The sequence below is a fragment of the Trifolium pratense genome, linkage group LG1 (assembly GCF_020283565.1).
Source record: "Trifolium pratense cultivar HEN17-A07 linkage group LG1, ARS_RC_1.1, whole genome shotgun sequence".
In the NCBI taxonomy this organism is placed as follows: domain Eukaryota; kingdom Viridiplantae; phylum Streptophyta; class Magnoliopsida; order Fabales; family Fabaceae; genus Trifolium; species Trifolium pratense.
The window spans coordinates 18,584,107-18,601,242 of NC_060059.1; the positions used below are offsets into that span (position 1 = coordinate 18,584,107).

General features: G+C 30.9%; 3 protein-coding genes and 1 long non-coding RNA gene across 7 annotated transcripts in view; 2 read left to right on the forward strand and 2 right to left on the reverse strand.

Moving 5' to 3' along the window:
* LOC123902473 overlaps nucleotides 1-2,063 on the reverse strand; it is a 2,176-nt gene extending 113 nt beyond the window's left edge. The window contains exons 1-3 of the long non-coding RNA XR_006807603.1: nucleotides 1,453-2,063; nucleotides 1,211-1,350; nucleotides 1-779 (exon numbers count right to left, since the gene is read on the reverse strand). The exon at nucleotides 1-779 is cut by the window's left edge and continues 113 nt beyond it. This is a non-coding gene — a long non-coding RNA (uncharacterized LOC123902473). The remainder of the gene's footprint in view (nucleotides 780-1,210; nucleotides 1,351-1,452) is intronic.
* Nucleotides 2,064-6,075: 4,012 nt separating this feature from the next.
* LOC123902476 lies at nucleotides 6,076-10,923 on the reverse strand. Of its 2 annotated transcripts, XR_006807605.1 has the most exons (3): nucleotides 10,094-10,883; nucleotides 8,458-8,775; nucleotides 6,076-6,325 (listed from the first exon to the last, which is right to left on the reverse strand). XR_006807605.1 is itself a non-coding variant. In XM_045952203.1 (2 exons), the coding sequence occupies exons 1-2, from the start codon at nucleotides 10,345-10,347 to the stop codon at nucleotides 8,724-8,726; spliced, it is 306 nt and encodes a 101-aa protein (XP_045808159.1). In that variant the 5' UTR covers nucleotides 10,348-10,923; the 3' UTR covers nucleotides 8,239-8,723. The 2 variants fall into 2 exon arrangements, 1 of the variants encoding a protein (XP_045808159.1); XM_045952203.1 differs by lacking the exon at nucleotides 6,076-6,325 and having other exon boundaries at nucleotides 8,239-8,775; nucleotides 10,094-10,923.
* LOC123902474 lies at nucleotides 6,653-8,338 on the forward strand. 2 transcript variants are annotated; one of them, XM_045952202.1, is made up of 3 exons: nucleotides 6,653-6,937; nucleotides 7,045-7,115; nucleotides 7,218-8,338. In XM_045952202.1, the coding sequence occupies exons 1-3, from the start codon at nucleotides 6,851-6,853 to the stop codon at nucleotides 7,957-7,959; spliced, it is 900 nt and encodes a 299-aa protein (XP_045808158.1). In that variant the 5' UTR covers nucleotides 6,653-6,850; the 3' UTR covers nucleotides 7,960-8,338. The 2 variants fall into 2 exon arrangements, with proteins under 2 accessions (XP_045808158.1, XP_045808157.1); XM_045952201.1 differs by having other exon boundaries at nucleotides 6,657-6,937; nucleotides 7,212-8,338.
* Nucleotides 10,924-12,779: 1,856 nt separating the features above from the next.
* Nucleotides 12,780-16,550, forward strand: LOC123902477 (peroxygenase-like). Of its 2 annotated transcripts, XM_045952204.1 has the most exons (6): nucleotides 12,780-13,242; nucleotides 15,231-15,380; nucleotides 15,487-15,572; nucleotides 15,685-15,779; nucleotides 16,182-16,307; nucleotides 16,385-16,550. In XM_045952204.1, the coding sequence occupies exons 1-6, from the start codon at nucleotides 13,134-13,136 to the stop codon at nucleotides 16,542-16,544; spliced, it is 726 nt and encodes a 241-aa protein (XP_045808160.1). In that variant the 5' UTR covers nucleotides 12,780-13,133; the 3' UTR covers nucleotides 16,545-16,550. The 2 variants fall into 2 exon arrangements, with proteins under 2 accessions (XP_045808160.1, XP_045808161.1); XM_045952205.1 differs by lacking the exon at nucleotides 16,182-16,307.
* The last annotated feature ends 586 nt before the right edge of the window (nucleotides 16,551-17,136 follow it).

The window sequence follows — 17,136 nt, forward strand, 5'->3', positions numbered from 1 at the left end:
AGATTTGTGTTTTAAATCTTAATTTCCACTTTCTCTCCTAGATCTTGACCTCCATAGACAATTTTTTGAAATACCATCGCCATATAAAGAATCTCCTTCACCTCCTTTACAAAACCCACAAAGAAAATTTAAGATCGGAACACCTTCGTCGGTGGCCACCGTGCCGGTAAACATTGTGGGACTTCATCTTCTCCACTTTTCTTTTACATCCAAGAAGCAAGATCAAAGATAACAAAAGGGGAAAAAATCATATCTGGTTTGATTTTTTTTTTTATCTTTGTAAATTGTTTTTCTGTCCTCTGTTTGTAGAAGTTATGCCAATCTTTTGAATATATTTCCCATGATTTCACTACTGTAATTATATAATTTTTTTTTGTTATTTATTTGTTTGGATCTGTGAAATTTATAGGAAAAATAATGTATATTTTTTATTTACCTTTATATGTTTCTGTTATTTTCTTTCCCGTGTAGTAATTTAGTTTTTATTTTATTTCTTTGCTTATCTAAATAAGTTTATATAATTTTTTTTTAATATTTTTCTTATGTTGCATCTTCTTTCTTTTTCTATATAAATAAAAGTTAAATAATCAAAACTTATAAAATAAAATAAGTTCATGAATGAGAAAGAGTTGATTTTTTTTTTGGTACAGATTTGTTTTTCTTCTACATCTGAAGTTAAAACAAATTTTCTAGATCTCAAGCCACTGTCTTCATTCACGTGCATATCCCTCACCATCTCTTTCTCATTTTGCACTTTCAATATTTATACTCCTTGAGACCTACAAAACAAATCAGTGTCTCAAAATTTTTAATTCATTATTAAAAAAAGTTTTGAAGAATTTATACAACAATACAAAAAAATTTAAACTATTAAAAAAAAAATCTTTAATCTTAAACCTTCAAAATATAGTGAAAACAAAACATTTATTCATATGGATCTACAACCGTAACCAAAAAAATCAAACTTTATTCAAAGTAGAAGAACTTCATCTTCTTTATTTTGCTTTTATCCATTTTTAACAATTGTTATACCGATTATTTTTAATAAAGAAGAAAAGACAAGTTATGTTAAAATAAGTGTAGAAAGAAAGAGACTATTGTTATACCAATAAAGTATGAGTTGAAAAAAAAAAATAGAGCAGAGATCATTGTTGAATAAAAATATGGAGAAAGAATAGATCAAAAAGGATATTGTTTTTGTTTTGCTCACTAATCTAATTTCTGGCGTTTCTCTTCTTTCTTGGAACCCTTCACTTTCATTTAGTGGAACCTTCATCTTTTTTATTTTCATTATCTTCTCTTTCACAACGTTTTAGATTAATGTTGAGTTTTCCTATGCTTTTTATAGATCTGAAAAATAAAAACAAAAGTAAGAAATAAATATGATATAAATCATAGAAATAAAAAGGAAGAAAATAAAAATTAATAAAATGAGTTTCATCATATCCATACCTTTGTAAAGAATAAATGAATTTCATTGCTTACTTTATTCTTGTAACATTAGAACACCTATTCTGCAAAAAGAAAAAGAAGAAGAATAGGAAACCAATATTAGTAAATTGAGAAGATTACAAAATATGATAAATGAAAAAAATATGAGATTGAAGAGTTAAAAGGTAAAGGAGAGAATGATGAGAGAGTATTGAGTGATATATATCCTTGTTTAATTTGAAATTTGAAATTTGAAATTGAGAATTTGCTCCCAATAACTTTGTGTTGGTTACTGTGAGAGTGATGCTTTGAGAGGGAAGAAAATCAGTTTGGACAGTTTTTTGTTTCTTTCCTTGCAAAAGTAGTGATGTGACATAAAGTTTGCCATTGAGACAAAACTGGATCAGTTGGGAACAGGACAATGGCTTGGTTGGCTTGCACATCTGGTTACCTTTTGTCTCACAAAACATAAAAATGGCTTAGTTACTCATCAATATGGCTTAGTTTCTTCAACATTTAGTTCAATTTCAATTTTTTTGGACATCAAATACCCCTGTTTTGGACAGGTGGCAGGTTTTGAAGAATGGGCAACTTGGTCTTTACCAGGTACTATGAATTTCTTATATTGTAATTGATGAAAAAAAGTTGATGAGTATTTTAAAACATTGACTGAAAAAAAAACTTTGACTAAATAATTAACGACATTAGAACACTTATAACTATTTACCAAATTTATATTAAGGTATTGTGGGTTTTTGTCCATATAATGTAACGGTAAAAGTGACAAAATAGGTTAAATGTACGCATCAAACCATTTTGTGTGCCAGTTGGATTTTTAACTCTCCTAATTTATTTTTCCTAATCCATTTAACTCGTTAACAATAGAGGACAAGACGTCAACCTACTAGAACAAATCCGCCAATGAAAAATTAAGATTTTGGATGCAAACCTATAATTTATAAGTTTTTATTTTGAGATTTTTTTTTAAAACATTTTCTATAGTTTTCCATTTTTCTTGCAAATTTTATAAAAATATTTGGGAAATGAAGAGATATTATTATTAATAATTATAGCACTCGTGATCAATCTACAATTAAATTTGAAATTTGAGGGGATTTAAATCTTGTTCCATAAACATTAAGGAAGGCTTTTTTTATTTATAAAATGTGAGTACTAAACCGAATATCAAATTTTTGTTTTGTGTGATGTTTGTTGGACAATTTTTTTTGTATTTTAAACAATTCAAACTTAGGACAAAAAAATTGTCTTGTAGTTTAGTAAAGGGCAAAAATTTCAGCTTTTGTTTCACATACATTGTTGTATAATTAATGGAAAACATCTAATCTTTCTGATGCTCTTTTAATTCTCTGGTATAGTTCCAAGAAATAAATAAGATGCATTGGAAACAAATTTTAATTAAATGCTTATAGTTGCTTATTAATGGTGAAATATTTTTTCAAAGCCATTATATGTCCAAAAGGTAAAATCTTTTTTCAAAGTACTGTAAGCTACTGCTTATAATAGTAATTTTTGCTTATAATAGTGACATGAGAGAGTATTTATTAATGGTAATTGTTCCTCACAACAATTTTTTTTCTATTATAGTCATCAATTTTGTTGGATAAATTTGTTGCCTTTGTGGATTCATACTACTTAATCAGGTTTTATATATCATATTATAAAGCTAATTGATGACAGAAATTTATATGATATTTTTAGTAGTATTTTAGGATAGTTTTTATTAGTTTTAATTAGTAGTTATTGAAGATCAATATCAAGCAAAAAACTAAAGTTATTAAGCTACTTGGCCAAGAAGCAAGAGATGAAGAAAATGCATAAAAAAAGGGGCAGAAGTGGAAGAACTAAGCCGAATCAATTTCACAACAATGGGAACTATCGTGCCACAATAGATTTGTTATTTATTTGAAGAAAATCCATGCAATTAAGGAAACAAATATGTTTGTATCGTGCCACGATGGGGATATCTTACCACGATGGGGCACGATGAAAAAGCCCAAGCCTGCTAAAAAACTATAAATACTTAAATAGAGTCTTCCTCCTTCACAAGTATTCATTCAGAAAGATACAGAAGTTCAGAGAACTTTGAAGAGCAAAGGAGGAGAAGCAAGGAGGGCTAATGAGCTCTCGAGGGAAGGAGACTCTCCCCACCATAAGGAGACGAAGCTTCTCAGCAAGGCATGGAGGTTACTTTTTATGCATATTTATACTCTATTGTTTTAATATTTAAGTACCTTAGGTCAGGTCGAGTAGATGAACTCATCTATGAATGCTTGATACAATGTAATTTGGTTTTACAAGTTTATATTAATTACTATTCAGTTTATTATCGATTATTATCTCTACTTTATTTATGCACTTTCATATACCAATGCGGACATATCATGAATAGTCCTTAGGATTAGGTGATCTCGTGGCAACACTTTAATCCCAAACTAAGAGAAAATATAACTAACAAGAACTGAGAACAGAAGTACAAACCGGATGTTAGTGGTTATAAGGAACAAGAATTACACCTTTAAATTTTGCAAGTTTACAACTATTTAATTAAGACAAGCTTGCTAGTGACAAATATCATAACTTCACTCATTCAGAGTAGAATCTTGACGTTCAGAGTCCACAAAAATAAGAGTTCAGAATCTTCTTGTGTATCTCAGAACCAGCTTTTCATCACTTATTTTCTTCACACTTGATAAAACGGTTAATGCATAAAATTATTCTCTTATGCTTTGTTATCATCAAAACTGCTGAGGTTATAGTTGCAAAATCAACCTTGTTCCAAGAGATTGCATTTAGTTTAGCTCAAAATTAATTATTGATGAATTAGAATCATTGAGAAACCGCAGAGTTCGATTTTCATAAATAGCTACTACCACTTTTTATTTCCTTTCTTGTTTTTTTTTGGTATGTTGTGTACTCAAGTACATTTTATATTTAAAAGTTATTGGTAATCCTTTTGCATTGGATCAATTTTACTATTATTTTTTTTAAGGCTTAATTGCATATTTAGTCCCTTATATTTATTTTAGGTTTCAATTTGGTCCCTAATGTTTAAAAAGTTTCAAGTTGATCCCTTATGTTATTAATCCAACATAAGTTGGTCCTTTTCATTTAATTTTGAGTTAATTTTTTCTAACTTTTTGTTAAATTTTGAGTTAATTTTTTTAAATTTTTTTACATAGTACTCTTCTAAGTGGTCCACGTACGCAAATTCATTAGACAAGTCGATGATTTAAACAAAAATTTGACGAAAATGACCAACTTGAAACCTTTTAAACATAAGAGACCAAATTAAAACCTAAAACAAATATAAGAGACCAAATATGCAATTAAACATTTTTTTAATATTTGGTCTCCTTGTTAATATTTGGCCTCCTCATGAAAATATGGCTAGCTTCACCCCTAGTGTCTTAAAATTATAGAAAGTTTAGTCTATAAAAAAGTTATAAAAAGAGTAAAATAAATATTAATAGGCATAAAAATAGGAACATCTACTACTAAGCTACTAAGTACTAACTATATACTAAAAGTAATTATTATAAGATTTTAACATATTTTGTTTTATGAAATATAAGATTTTAACATCTACTACCAAATATGATAACATCAAATAAATTATTCAATAAAAAACAATTGAATAATTAGAACAAATTAATTTTAATTATTACAAAAATAAATTTAATGATTTAATAAGTTTTACAAGAAAGAAAATAATAGTTTCACTTATATTTTAACAATATTTTATCTATACCTATATATAAAGAGAATACAAAAGTTTTCATGTGAACTTTTTATAATACCAACAATACCCTTGATTTTTTTTATTAGCAATTTTTTTTACTAACGAACTTGCACATGTCTTTTTTTTTAGCAGCAAATTTTTTTTATTAACAAACTTATCATATGCATTTTTTATTGTTTTTTGACGTAAATTTACATAATAGACACATACAGGCGTGGTGGCCGCTAGTTATAAATAAATTTTTTAACTTAATATAAGTATGAAATATCAATAAAAGTCACACATAGGTCTCTAAACTAATTAAAAAATAAAATGAATGGTTGATGTGAACATTAAACCTCCTGTGAAATGTTTACGAAAGACAGTCTATATATCCCTTTGAAATTAAGTACAATATGATGTCAAAAAGTTGTGTTGAGAAAGTTTTATTCATATAGCATAATTCATATTTATATACACCCTATGTTTTAATTGTTTTAATTTATGGAAAATGTTAAATAGTGCACATGTGCACTAGTTAAAGACATAAATAAGAAAATTTTATCTTGAAACTCGTGTATTCAATGTATTGAAAGTGTAAAAAGTTGTTTTTATCAACATTAACTTTATGTTTTGGTATGCTTAACAAGTGCACCGGGTGCATTGTTTAACACGACCCTTAATTTATAAAAAAAAAAATCACTTTTTTATGTTCCATGTTATAAGCATATTTTTTATTTTATTTTTTATTTTTTTTATTTTTTCATCATTTTTAAGATTTACCTTTACTTACTCTCATGAGATTGCATTTAATTTCACCTCTTTTTTTTCCCCATAATCAATATTTTGTTTACATATTCCCATGAAATTTATTTCAAAGAAAAAAATAAAAAATCATAGTTCAAATTATCATATTTTATTTTTCTTAATAAGTGTCAAAATATTATTTTCATTTAGAATATGGGATAGAGGAAATATCTATATTCATATTTAAATAGCACAATTTAACCAATCATTAGTTGATCCGGTGGTGATTGGCGCTGAACTTGGTAGAAAGACCACAGTTCAATTCAATCTCTCGCAACTGCAACTGACAGAGGCTGAAACCACTTGATGCCATAAGTGACCCCGAACTAGATTAGACAGTCCAGTAGGCTGGATAAAAAAAATAGCACAATTCATATTATTTATATATACCAATTCATTTTATTTTAATTAATTAAATTAAAATATAAAAGAAGATAAGATAAGACAAATATTCAAATACAAGAGAGCAAATATTTTCAAATCACACACTCAAATTTTTTTTTTCCTTACTAAACACTCTCATAAAAAAATAGTTCTTGATAAAAAAGAATAAAAAAATTGTTGCGCCCACAACACAACCTGAGTCATCATTAAAAGCCTAACGTTAGCATTTTTTGAAACTAGTTTGGTACTTTTGTCAAACATAAGAAACTCGTCGTTGGAGCCAAACGGCTTTAAAACTAACTTTGTCTGTCACATGTTCTCTCTCTCTCTCTCTCTCTCTCTCTCTGAGTTACAGTACATTCATATCACTTTCACTTTCTCATACACACTTTCTTTAATTACTCCAACAACAACATAAACACAAACACAAACATAAACATTCTTTCTTCTCTTCTATTCTCTCCCCAATAGAGAGAGAGAAAGAAGAACATGGGTTGTTTTCTACAATGTTTTGGTTTATCCACCAAAAGAAAACGCAGAAAGGCTCTCTACAAAGTCTTAGCTGGAGAAAACCAAGTAAGTACTACATTTTTATTCTTAAATTCTTGTTTTTTACTAATTCAGACAAATGGGTTAGATTTTTTTTGTTAAATTTCATTATAAAAATGTTATCTTTTTTGTAGAAATATGGAAACTATGAAGTTCTTGCTAATGCTATGACAGAAAAATCAATTATCCCTTATTCTGAAACCAGGTTTGCATTTTGTTTTTCTTTTTTAATTTGATTTCAATATATGATGTGTGGATCTATAAATAGATATAAAGATTGAATCTTTATTTTATTTGTTAGAGGTAGAGATCAAGAAATGGAGAAAAATGATGTCAAATGCAAGAAAAAGAAGAAAGTTAGTTTTAATTTGAATGTACAGATATATGAGCCAAACCCTAGTTCTTATCAGGTTTTGGATAATGAGGAAGATGAAAATGAGGAATCAGAGGGAAGGATCTTGGGAGAAGGGTCTGCAGTGTCGACAATTCGATACCCGTCGAATCATAGATATCATAACTGTAGTTATTATGACCATGATGAAGATGATGACATAGCATATGAGGAATCTGATATCGATGATGAATTTGATGAAGGGTATGGTTGGGATGATGATTGTAGTGATGAAAGTTTAGAGAATTATGGGGATGGTGAAGTATGTGATCAAAATAGTAAACAGAAAAAAGATGGGATGAAGAATCAGATGCCGCTTTCTCCGGATGATACTGAGCTGAAATCGAATTTGAATGGACAAGAGAGAAGTGTAAACATGAATTCTGTTCTGAGCCCGGTGGAGAATCTCACTCAGTGGAAAGCAATCAAAGCAAAAGTTATATCAAGTAAACACAGGAGAAAGGAAAATGTTCCATCAGAGGAAACTACAAGCATGCCGTTAGTCTCAGAAACAGGCTCGAAGTTCTCTACTTGCGTCTTGGAATCAAACGATATTCCGTCGAAGCCTTTGTTGAAGGAAATTGCAGTTGATTCTAGTCTTTCAAACTGGTTGGTTTCTCCTAGTTATAATGTTTCAAATACGATTCGTTGTCAATGATGCGTCTGTGTGGTTGAAGAAACAGGAACTTAGAAAATATTAATTGGTGAAGAATTAGTAGGAAAGACAGTATAGCGCGCATCAAATTTTGATGCTTCTGCAGATTATTCATTTAGCAAAAAGTTTTTTGAGATGATTTCATTGTATGTGTGTGTAATTCTTTTGTCCGGTAATTGTTTTGTTTTTGGTTTGTGAATGGTTACGTTGTGATCAATAGTGTGTATTTGTTTCAGTTTTATGTCTTCATGTTGCAGCTATGCAATTTGAGGTGTTCTCAAATTTCATGCTCAAATTCTCGTCTTATAAGGCAATGTTTGAACCAGTTAAAAGCTGTTTTTGTGTGGACAACAAAGAATCCTAGTAGCAGAATTACCGAGTACAAGTGCTTCTCATGAAAATTGATTCTGCATATTGAATATCTAGGAAAATAAAAGGACAAAAAAGTCTGAGGTACCTCCTGTTACATTTACAACAGAAACCTGCATTTAGTTTTCATACCTGGAAGCGGTGCTCGAATTAGCACCGTCCAAATCAAAATTGATGGATGTCATGTGTTTAGTTTGATCTGCAGAGAGAACTTGTAAGTTGCAAGAGTCCGTAAGAAGTTGTGTCAAAACCCGGTTAGATGATCTAAACAATGGCAAACACAAGTAGATGCTTGTCTTGGTTCAAAACCTTTACTTCAAATTCAGGCTCTGATGGTCACAATAATGTACCCTTGATTCGTTCAATTGGAAGTTTCAGATAGGTTATCATGATCACAGCTACATTATTGAGCAGATACAAGAATCGTCATCCTCCGAGTCACTAGCATCACTGCACACACAATTGGGTAACCAAATGTGAGATAATTAAGGATACCTGACACATATAGAGAAATAGAAACACTACACTTGAAAACACTAATTGACATTTTAGGAAATGAATCAATCAGTGTTGAAGGCATTCCACTTATATTCAGAAGTTCTAGAGCATATCTTCCCATCCATGTTTTAAAACCCGAACATCGAACCAGTGAGATCTATGAATCATGGTTCAACCACTTTAAACTGCTCGAACTTGAACGAAACCATGATTGAACTGTCAAAACAACCTAAGCGTAGTAATGGTTCAAAGTTCACCGGTTGAACTGTCCAATTTGTTTTTGTTTTTAAGACATTCCTTTCCATGCCATAAAACAAGAGATGTTCTAAAAATTGACTACCTAATTTTTGCTCTCGTTTCCTCCCTCAGTTTCAATCATAATCACAACTTCATCAATTTTGACTGATGCAGCAAGTTTTGTTTTCATTTCCATGTAGCAACTAAAGTTCTTTTTCTCCTAAAACTCGTGTTTATTATGATATGAATCTCATCAAGCATAAGTATTGACCAATAAACCATGCTCAGGTGCTCAAAAGCAAGATATAAACTGAGTTACTTCCCAACACCCTTTTGAGAGAGAAAGAATACAAATATTATGTAAAATTCTTTTTTTTAATCTTAAAAAACTGCTCTAATTTTTTTGAAAACTTCTCTAAATAGGTCTAATTTAGAACAATAGGTGTTTTCAAAGAACTACTACATATGCAAAACAAACTAGATTCTGCAATTTGGATATTGGATATATTGAATGCAGAAATAATAGACATGAAGGTTCTGCAGGTTCAATTTATTGCAGAATAGTGGCTTATTTACCAAAGATTCCATTCCATATGCAAAATTGAAATAACAAACCTATTTCAACTCCTCTTTTAATTGTTGCTTCTAGTATAAGTAGTATAGTTCAAATGAGTTTAGGTCACAACTACAACAACTTCTAATAATGAAGCACGAACACTCATCGGATTAGAGTGTCCCGGTGTCGGACACACATCACTGTCTGACATCAACACTTATGATTACATTGAATTATGTCATTTTTTTAAATTTTTATTGGTGTCAACATGTCAGTGTCTGTGTCGTGTATGTGCTTCATCATAACCGATGATAAAGTACAACTGAACTGAACCAGCACACACACACATCTAAAGTTTCAGCACAGACATGTCAGATAAAAAAAAAATGCAAACAAGTCACCATAAAGGGAACAACAAACATTAAAATTGAAATCAAACAATTACATGGAAGTAAGTAATGAAACTAACCAAGTTACCTTAATTCATATTCCAATACCTCAACAAGCTTTTTTCCAAGCGTGTCGTTCCACTGCACTCTCCTACAATTCTTATTCAATTTTCTTGCTATTCCTCCTCTTTTAGGAAGTGGCAGCAAAGAATTGGAATCACGGTCATTTTTTCCATTTACATGATCTTCAACCTTTTTACAATCTGAAGAAGCCACATCGACAAGCTTTTTCATACAACCATTAGAATTAGCATTAGCAGCCTTGTTGGACACAGTATCCATCAACAAAAAACAACACTCTGTCTCTTCTAACAAGAAGAAGACAAATTCAACTCAAAATTCAACAAAATCTAGAAACTTGGAAGAAACCCATTTGACCCATTTGGAATAAAATCAAAACCCAATTACTTAATTCCTCCAAAAAACAAAACTTTAGAGGAATCAAAACATGGGTTCAAACAGAGACAAAAACAGGGGAAACAGAACAAAGATGAAACGAAAAGTTTCTTTAACCAAATTCAGAAGATGGAAGGAGAGTGAGAGAATCTTAGTGTTGAGAAAATTGTATGGTGGAAAATTGCAAAGTGAAATCAATCCAAAAACAAGAATCTGAATTGATTCGAGTAAGAGTATGACACGGTTCAAACAGAACAGAACACAACTTTGTGAAATTTTAAGGAAAAACAAAAAAAAAAAACTACTACACGATCTAAATTTAAGGATGAAATGAAACAAAGATTTTGATAGAATAGAATAAGTGATGACGATGGCGTGCGTTTACTTTTTGGTGGATGTGTATTGTGTGGGGTTAAGTTCCATATATTATGTCGCTAAATTAGTTTGTAGTTGTTGAAGGTCAATTTGGTGAATGTTTGTCTTGTCAATTTGAGAAGGAAAATGACTTTTTTTTTTAGTGAAAATCAAAGTCCGTACAAAAAAGATATTTTTCATTGCTAAAAGTAAAATATATATTTTTTTATAGTTCATAAATTAGGGAATGGATTCTCTCAAGTGTGATTTACACTTGAGAAAATAAAGTGTAATCTAACACCATCTAGATTCATTTTCTCTAAATTTTTATATGTTTCTCTCTCTTGATCAATGGTAACAAACCACACTTTATTCTCTCAAGTGTAAATTACACTTGAGAGAATCCATTCCCCATAAATTATGCAGAAAGTTTCCAATGATAATTAGTCAAAAATTTGAGTTTAAGTCTTGGAATTAGTAAATATGTAATAATCTTTTCGTAGCATAAGGGTTTGCTATATATAAATCTTCTTTGTATTTGTCTTGGCGAGAAAGATTTAAGAAGATTGTGGAACAGTGAATATTTTATTATCTAAGAAAAAGTAAAATAATATGAAAATTGTTTCGAATCGGGTCAAAGTCCAATTTTAGGCAGCCCAAATATCCGAATTCCAGACCAACGTCATTTCACTACGATAATTTTGCATACAAGCTATGAATAACATACACAATTGTTTCCTATGTGTCCCCTATAGTGAATGTTCTCATTCTCCTATCAAAGCTGTTAAAACTGTTATTGAATCCATCTCAATAGCTCCTCTTGCTCTATGTCAGTTGTTGCTAGTTATCACATACAGTTATAACCATCTATTTTTATATAAGGACAAAACTTTGACGTCAAGATACATAATTCAAACATTTTTTTACTTCGCTTCTCGTTGACCACATACTACTTAGGAACCTATTTTATAGGAACTTCCCACTGTAATCCACCATACTAGAAACTTTACGCCATTGTTCCTGTGAGTTTAACTCAATTGGTAGGAACATCACATGTATTATGTAGGAGCTAGAGTTCGAATCCTGGATATTTCACTTATTCACTTTAAGGTAGAATTTTTAACCACTAAACTACTAAGAAAAAAAAACTTTACGCCACGGTAACCGCTCCAAGTCGCATGTGGGAGTATATAGTATACAAGAGTGAATAAAATGTGAAATGTATTGCATTTGACTTGTTGGGAGTCCGGTGAAGCTCAGGAGAAAACGAGTCAATGCTTCGGGACCAAGAGAGAGACGTCACATCTCCACCCAAAATCTTAAGGCATTAGGTTAATAGGTCACCTCTCTTATAAATCAAACATTCTTCCCATACATAATCGATGTGAGACTTAACCACTCACACTTGAAATCTAACAATCTCTCCCAAGTGTGAGTTTCCACATCCTATAGTTGATCTAATACCAGGATCCACTCCCTCCCCCCCGCCCACCAAGCCGAACCACGACTCTGATACCACACATAAGATTAAAATTAGAGATCGTATGAAATTATAACATACTTACTTGACAATCATGATTAACTTTATCATCGTTACCAGAAGCGCCAATATCGAAAACATCGATGTATCAGACTAAGGTCTTCTTCTGCCTGATCACATACTCCACTAGGATTTGAGGTTATCAATGGAACAAACCACGAACGAGTTTATAGCTAGAGTGACGGGTTCACGTGATAATGTGATGGCAAAGGGGAACTAACGTATCTATTTATAAGATAGCAACCTTAGTCATATCACCCATCATGTACACTAGAGGTTGAACCTACAATTTATTTCTACAAAAATCAAGTTGTTCAAAGCCTATCATTACTGATCACACTTATTGAGCGTAAACATCATCAAATGGATCACAACAACATCAACTCATTTTTATTAAAATCAAAACTCACAATTAATTGCAGCGGACAAAATATTAGAAAATATTCTAAAATATAAACTTGCAAAGTCAGCAACATATAGATATCTGGTGTAAATCAGCAGAGGACAAGTATCACCTCCTAACTTGACACAATATAAACTTGCAAACTCGTGCATGTACGCCACGTGACATGTGGATCATTGCTGGCTCTTTCTACTTTCTCCATCTATTTTTATCTCTGCCCCTCACCTTTTATATATACGTCAACCAATTGGATAATATATATACTTGTTTTCACTACAAGTTTATGCACATGAAGTGAAAATTAGGTGCATATATAGAAAGCATCGAGAAGATATCATATCAGAGTGAGTAAGCTTAGAATCAAATAATATCAAAATGGCTGTGGAGATGGAGAAGGAATCAATGATAACTGAGGCTCATAATGCACCTGTTACTGCTGAGAGAAGGGTTAGAAGTGACTTGGAAACTACTCTTCCTAAGCCATGTAAGTTTTCCAATTCTTTAGTCCAAAACTTTTTCATTTCCATTTCCTAAAAAATGCATACGAGGTAATTAAAAACAGATATAAACCAATTATGTTTTACCATATAATATAAGAATTGACTACACTTTATAAGTTCTATTAAAAGAAAGAGCATTGCTATATAACGCGAATGAACTTCTCGCGAATTTTCACGAAGGAAATATTTTCTTTTTTCGTTTTTACTGTACTCCTATATATTACTAATAACTATATCAATCTATGCAAATACCCATCATTGTTTTGTCAAGAAATACACCCATCATTGTTTTGTCAAGAAATACAGCCTCGTGAAATAGATCATTGTTAACAGGTAAACAAAATCAAATTTATGCAAATCATTATGACTCCATTTACAAGAAAAATGCATCAAACCTTCTGCTAGCAACATCATGAACCAAAAATGATTTCAATATGCTCTGAAAGTTTCAACAGAACACCATCAACTACACTCCTGCAAGTTTTGGGCTTAATTTATTGAACATCCTAGCAAACATTGAACAAAAGAGTAGGAAATAGGAACCTTCAACCACCAATTTTTTGACCACTTAACAAATTCGATTTCTTCAATAGCCAACCAGTTCATCTCCACCGATACACCCTCAAAACAAAGACTTTCTAAGAGTAGTTTGTTATCAAAATCTTCACTTTCCAAAACCCCATCTTAACAGTTCTTTCAAATAAGAAAAAGAAAAACCAAGTTGAGAAAAGAGGTCAGCCTTAAGAGGTAATAGAAAAAGACCTCAATTGGTTACAAGAGATTAAGAGAGAAATTATGGAGAAGAGATGAAAATGACTAGTTAAAAATTTTAGAATAAGAAATTTTGGAAGACGAGGATGAGAGAAGAGATAAACAAGAGCAAAATAAATTAATGGAAATGATGCAAATCGGTGGACTAAAAGATGCCACGTCATTCGCTACACGTTCGTGATGCTCCTATTCGCGATAAGTAGCATTTCTCTAAAAGAAAATACTCTATTAAATTTTTTATAGAACTTGAATCTTTTCCAATATAGTGAATGAACTTGTGGTTTGATGAAAGTTTGAGACTTTTGAATGTCTTCTTTTTAATTCTTTTTAAGATGAAGTTTGGTATCACTTTTTGTGTTGTGTCGGGTCCATCTATAATTTGGATCAATCCATACTTGAAAATAACAAGTATTTCAAAAGCACTTTTTAAAAATTCAAATTTAGAAAATACTTAGTTAACAAGTTTTATTATTATTATTATTATTATTATTATTATTATTATTATTATTATTATTATTATTATTATTATTATTTGTTTTTAGTTTTTTAGGGGTTTTTGGGCACTATTGAGCAAGACTCATAAATATCTATAGAAAGTTTGGCCCAATAGTCCTTTGTGTGAAAATTTGTGTCTTGTCCTCTCTGTGAAATGGATTAACATAATGGCTCTTTTAGGTAAAAATAAGCTATAACTGCCAGCTGATGGCTGGTAGCTTATAGCTGAAATTCTAGTAGAATAAAATTAAAGTGTTTGACAAATTTAGTTGTTTTTAATTATAAAATAACATAAAAATACATGGTTAGTGGGTAGTTTTTTTTTTTTGTAAGTGTTAGTGGGTAGTTATTATAATTTTTAAAAAATAAATAAATAAAATTAATGAGGGTAAATATGGAATAAAATGAAAAAGCTATAAGCTATAAGCTCATACGCTACTTGAAATAGCATCTCAAAAAATGCTATAAGCTAGTTAGAGAAGCTACCAAACACTTTACATTTTTTTTAAACAAACTTATAAGCTAGTTCAATAAGCTATAAGCTAGCTTATTGGACTCACCAAACAGTGCCAAAGTCTAATATGTTAAACAAACTATATTAGTGAAACTATGGATTTTTTTCATGAAAAAAGTTTACCTTTGACAAAATGGGCTGTTTATGAAATTATGGATTTTCTTTTTCTTTTCATGTGATCAACTTTGTCAGACATGCCTAGAGCATTGATAGCTCCTGATGCAAGTCACCCAAATGGAACACCAGGCCACAAGCACCACAACTTGACTGTTCTTCAACAGCATTGTGCTTTTTTTGATCAAGATGGTAATGGTATCATTTACCCTTGGGAAACTTACATGGGTAAGACCATTTTTCATATACACAAACACAACCTTTATTTTTCAATGTGAGGCTTCAAAGTTCCAAAGAGATGATTAATTCTTAATCTCCTTATGAATTTTTTCAGGGTTTCGTGCACTTGGATTTAATGTGATTGTATCAGTTATTATGGCTATTGGCATCAATCTTGCAATGAGTTATCCTACTCAGCCTGTGAGTTTCATTCATTTTTCTTTTTACTTAACAAAACAAGAGAACAATGCAAATCTTAAGCATATTTTGGACCTAAAGATTAACGTTTGTTAGGATTTTTTGTAATATTCAGCACTGGTTTCCATCACTCTTGTTTCCTATCTACATACACAACATGCACAGAGCAAAACATGGGAGTGATTCTGGAGTTTATGACACAGAAGGACGGTGAGCCATGCTCAATTCAATAATCATAATCATGTTTAATTAGGTTAAATTGCACTATTTGGCCAGTAACTTTCACAAACTTGAGATTTTGGTCCTTATTTTTAGTTTGGCTCGTTTATCTTTTGTTCATATATTTTCATTTTTAGTCCCTTTGCAAATGGTTGGTCCCACTGATTTTGACCAAGTCAACGTATACATGGATAATAGTAATTCGCTGCCACAGGTGCGTGTCAGCATGTCTTGGTTAAAATTAGTGGGGTTAGTCTTTAGCAAAAAAGTGCTAAACTTACACTTCAAAAGTGTTATTATGAAAATTAGAGGTCAAAATTTAACCCATTAATGCAACTATATATTTTGACTATTAATTTATTTTATGTTTTGGAAAAATGAAACAACATGCAGTTATGTACCAGCAAATCTTGAGAACATATTTAGCAAATATGCTAAAACAGTACCTGACAAGCTGACATTTGGAGAGATATGGAGCATGACTGAGGGAAATAGAAATGCATTGGATCCATTTGGATGGTGAGTAATCACTTTGTTGTAGAATTTGTTGATTAATTAATTACTAGTTAATTGCTAACATATATGAATCTTTGCAGGGCTGCTGGTAAATTGGAATGGGGTGTTCTGTATGTTATTGCTAGGGATGAAGATGGATTTGTGTCTAAAGAAGCTGTAAGAAGATGCTATGATGGGAGCTTATTTGAATATTGTGCTAAAATGAATGCTGCTAATAAAGAAGAGGCCAAGATGGGTTGAACTCAATTAGTGTTGTGAATTGTGATGTAACAAAATAAATAAAACTTATTAGGAACTTAAATATGGGATTTGACCCATTTAATTAAAGTGTTTCAAATCACAATAATGCAATAGTACCATGTACTGTTATCAGTTCTGGTATGTTAGAATACTTGTACTTTGTTTGGTACATGTAAACTAAAATGTATGGTACATATGTTGTTAGTTGTAATGCAATCCAATCCTGTTAGAATACGGCTAGCTACTTGTTTAAGTCCCCTCTTTTGCAAAGAATTGTATCTGATGATGGTCTCAACTAGAATGTCAAATTTTATTTTATGTTGAAAAAATCAAGGATGTCAATTGTACTTGTAAGTGGAGAAGTGGAGATTTTTATGAGAGCTTATTCTGTTTGATGGGATGGGGGAGAAATGTTATTAACTCTTTCATGACCTTTTAGGCTCAAACCCACAGTCGTCCTATACGTCGCCGCGGAAAAACATCGATTTCAATTTTAAAAATTATTCACTTTTAAAATTTAATTAATGAAATGTAAATAATTAATACACTTGGATTGGATGAATCTGCCTCATCAAATCATATGTCATATAAT

Bases quoted from the DNA above. Each gene is read 5' to 3' on its own strand.
- LOC123902474 (XM_045952201.1), top strand. From the start codon at position 6,851: ATGGGTTGTTTTCTACAATGTTTTGGTTTATCCACCAAAAGAAAACGC. The intron at 6,938-7,044 runs GTAAGTACTACA...TCTTTTTTGTAG, and splicing joins TCTTAGCTGGAGAAAACCAA to AAATATGGAAACTATGAAGT. The intron at 7,116-7,211 runs GTTTGCATTTTG...TTTATTTGTTAG, and splicing joins ATCCCTTATTCTGAAACCAG to AGGTAGAGATCAAGAAATGG.
- LOC123902476 (XM_045952203.1), bottom strand. From the start codon at position 10,347: ATGGATACTGTGTCCAACAAGGCTGCTAATGCTAATTCTAATGGTTGT. The intron at 8,776-10,093 runs GTAACTTGGTTA...TTGTGTGTGCAG, and splicing joins GTATTGGAATATGAATTAAG to TGATGCTAGTGACTCGGAGG.
- LOC123902477 (XM_045952204.1), top strand. From the start codon at position 13,134: ATGGCTGTGGAGATGGAGAAGGAATCAATGATAACTGAGGCTCATAAT. The intron at 13,243-15,230 runs GTAAGTTTTCCA...CAACTTTGTCAG, and splicing joins AACTACTCTTCCTAAGCCAT to ACATGCCTAGAGCATTGATA. The intron at 16,308-16,384 runs GTGAGTAATCAC...GAATCTTTGCAG, and splicing joins GCATTGGATCCATTTGGATG to GGCTGCTGGTAAATTGGAAT.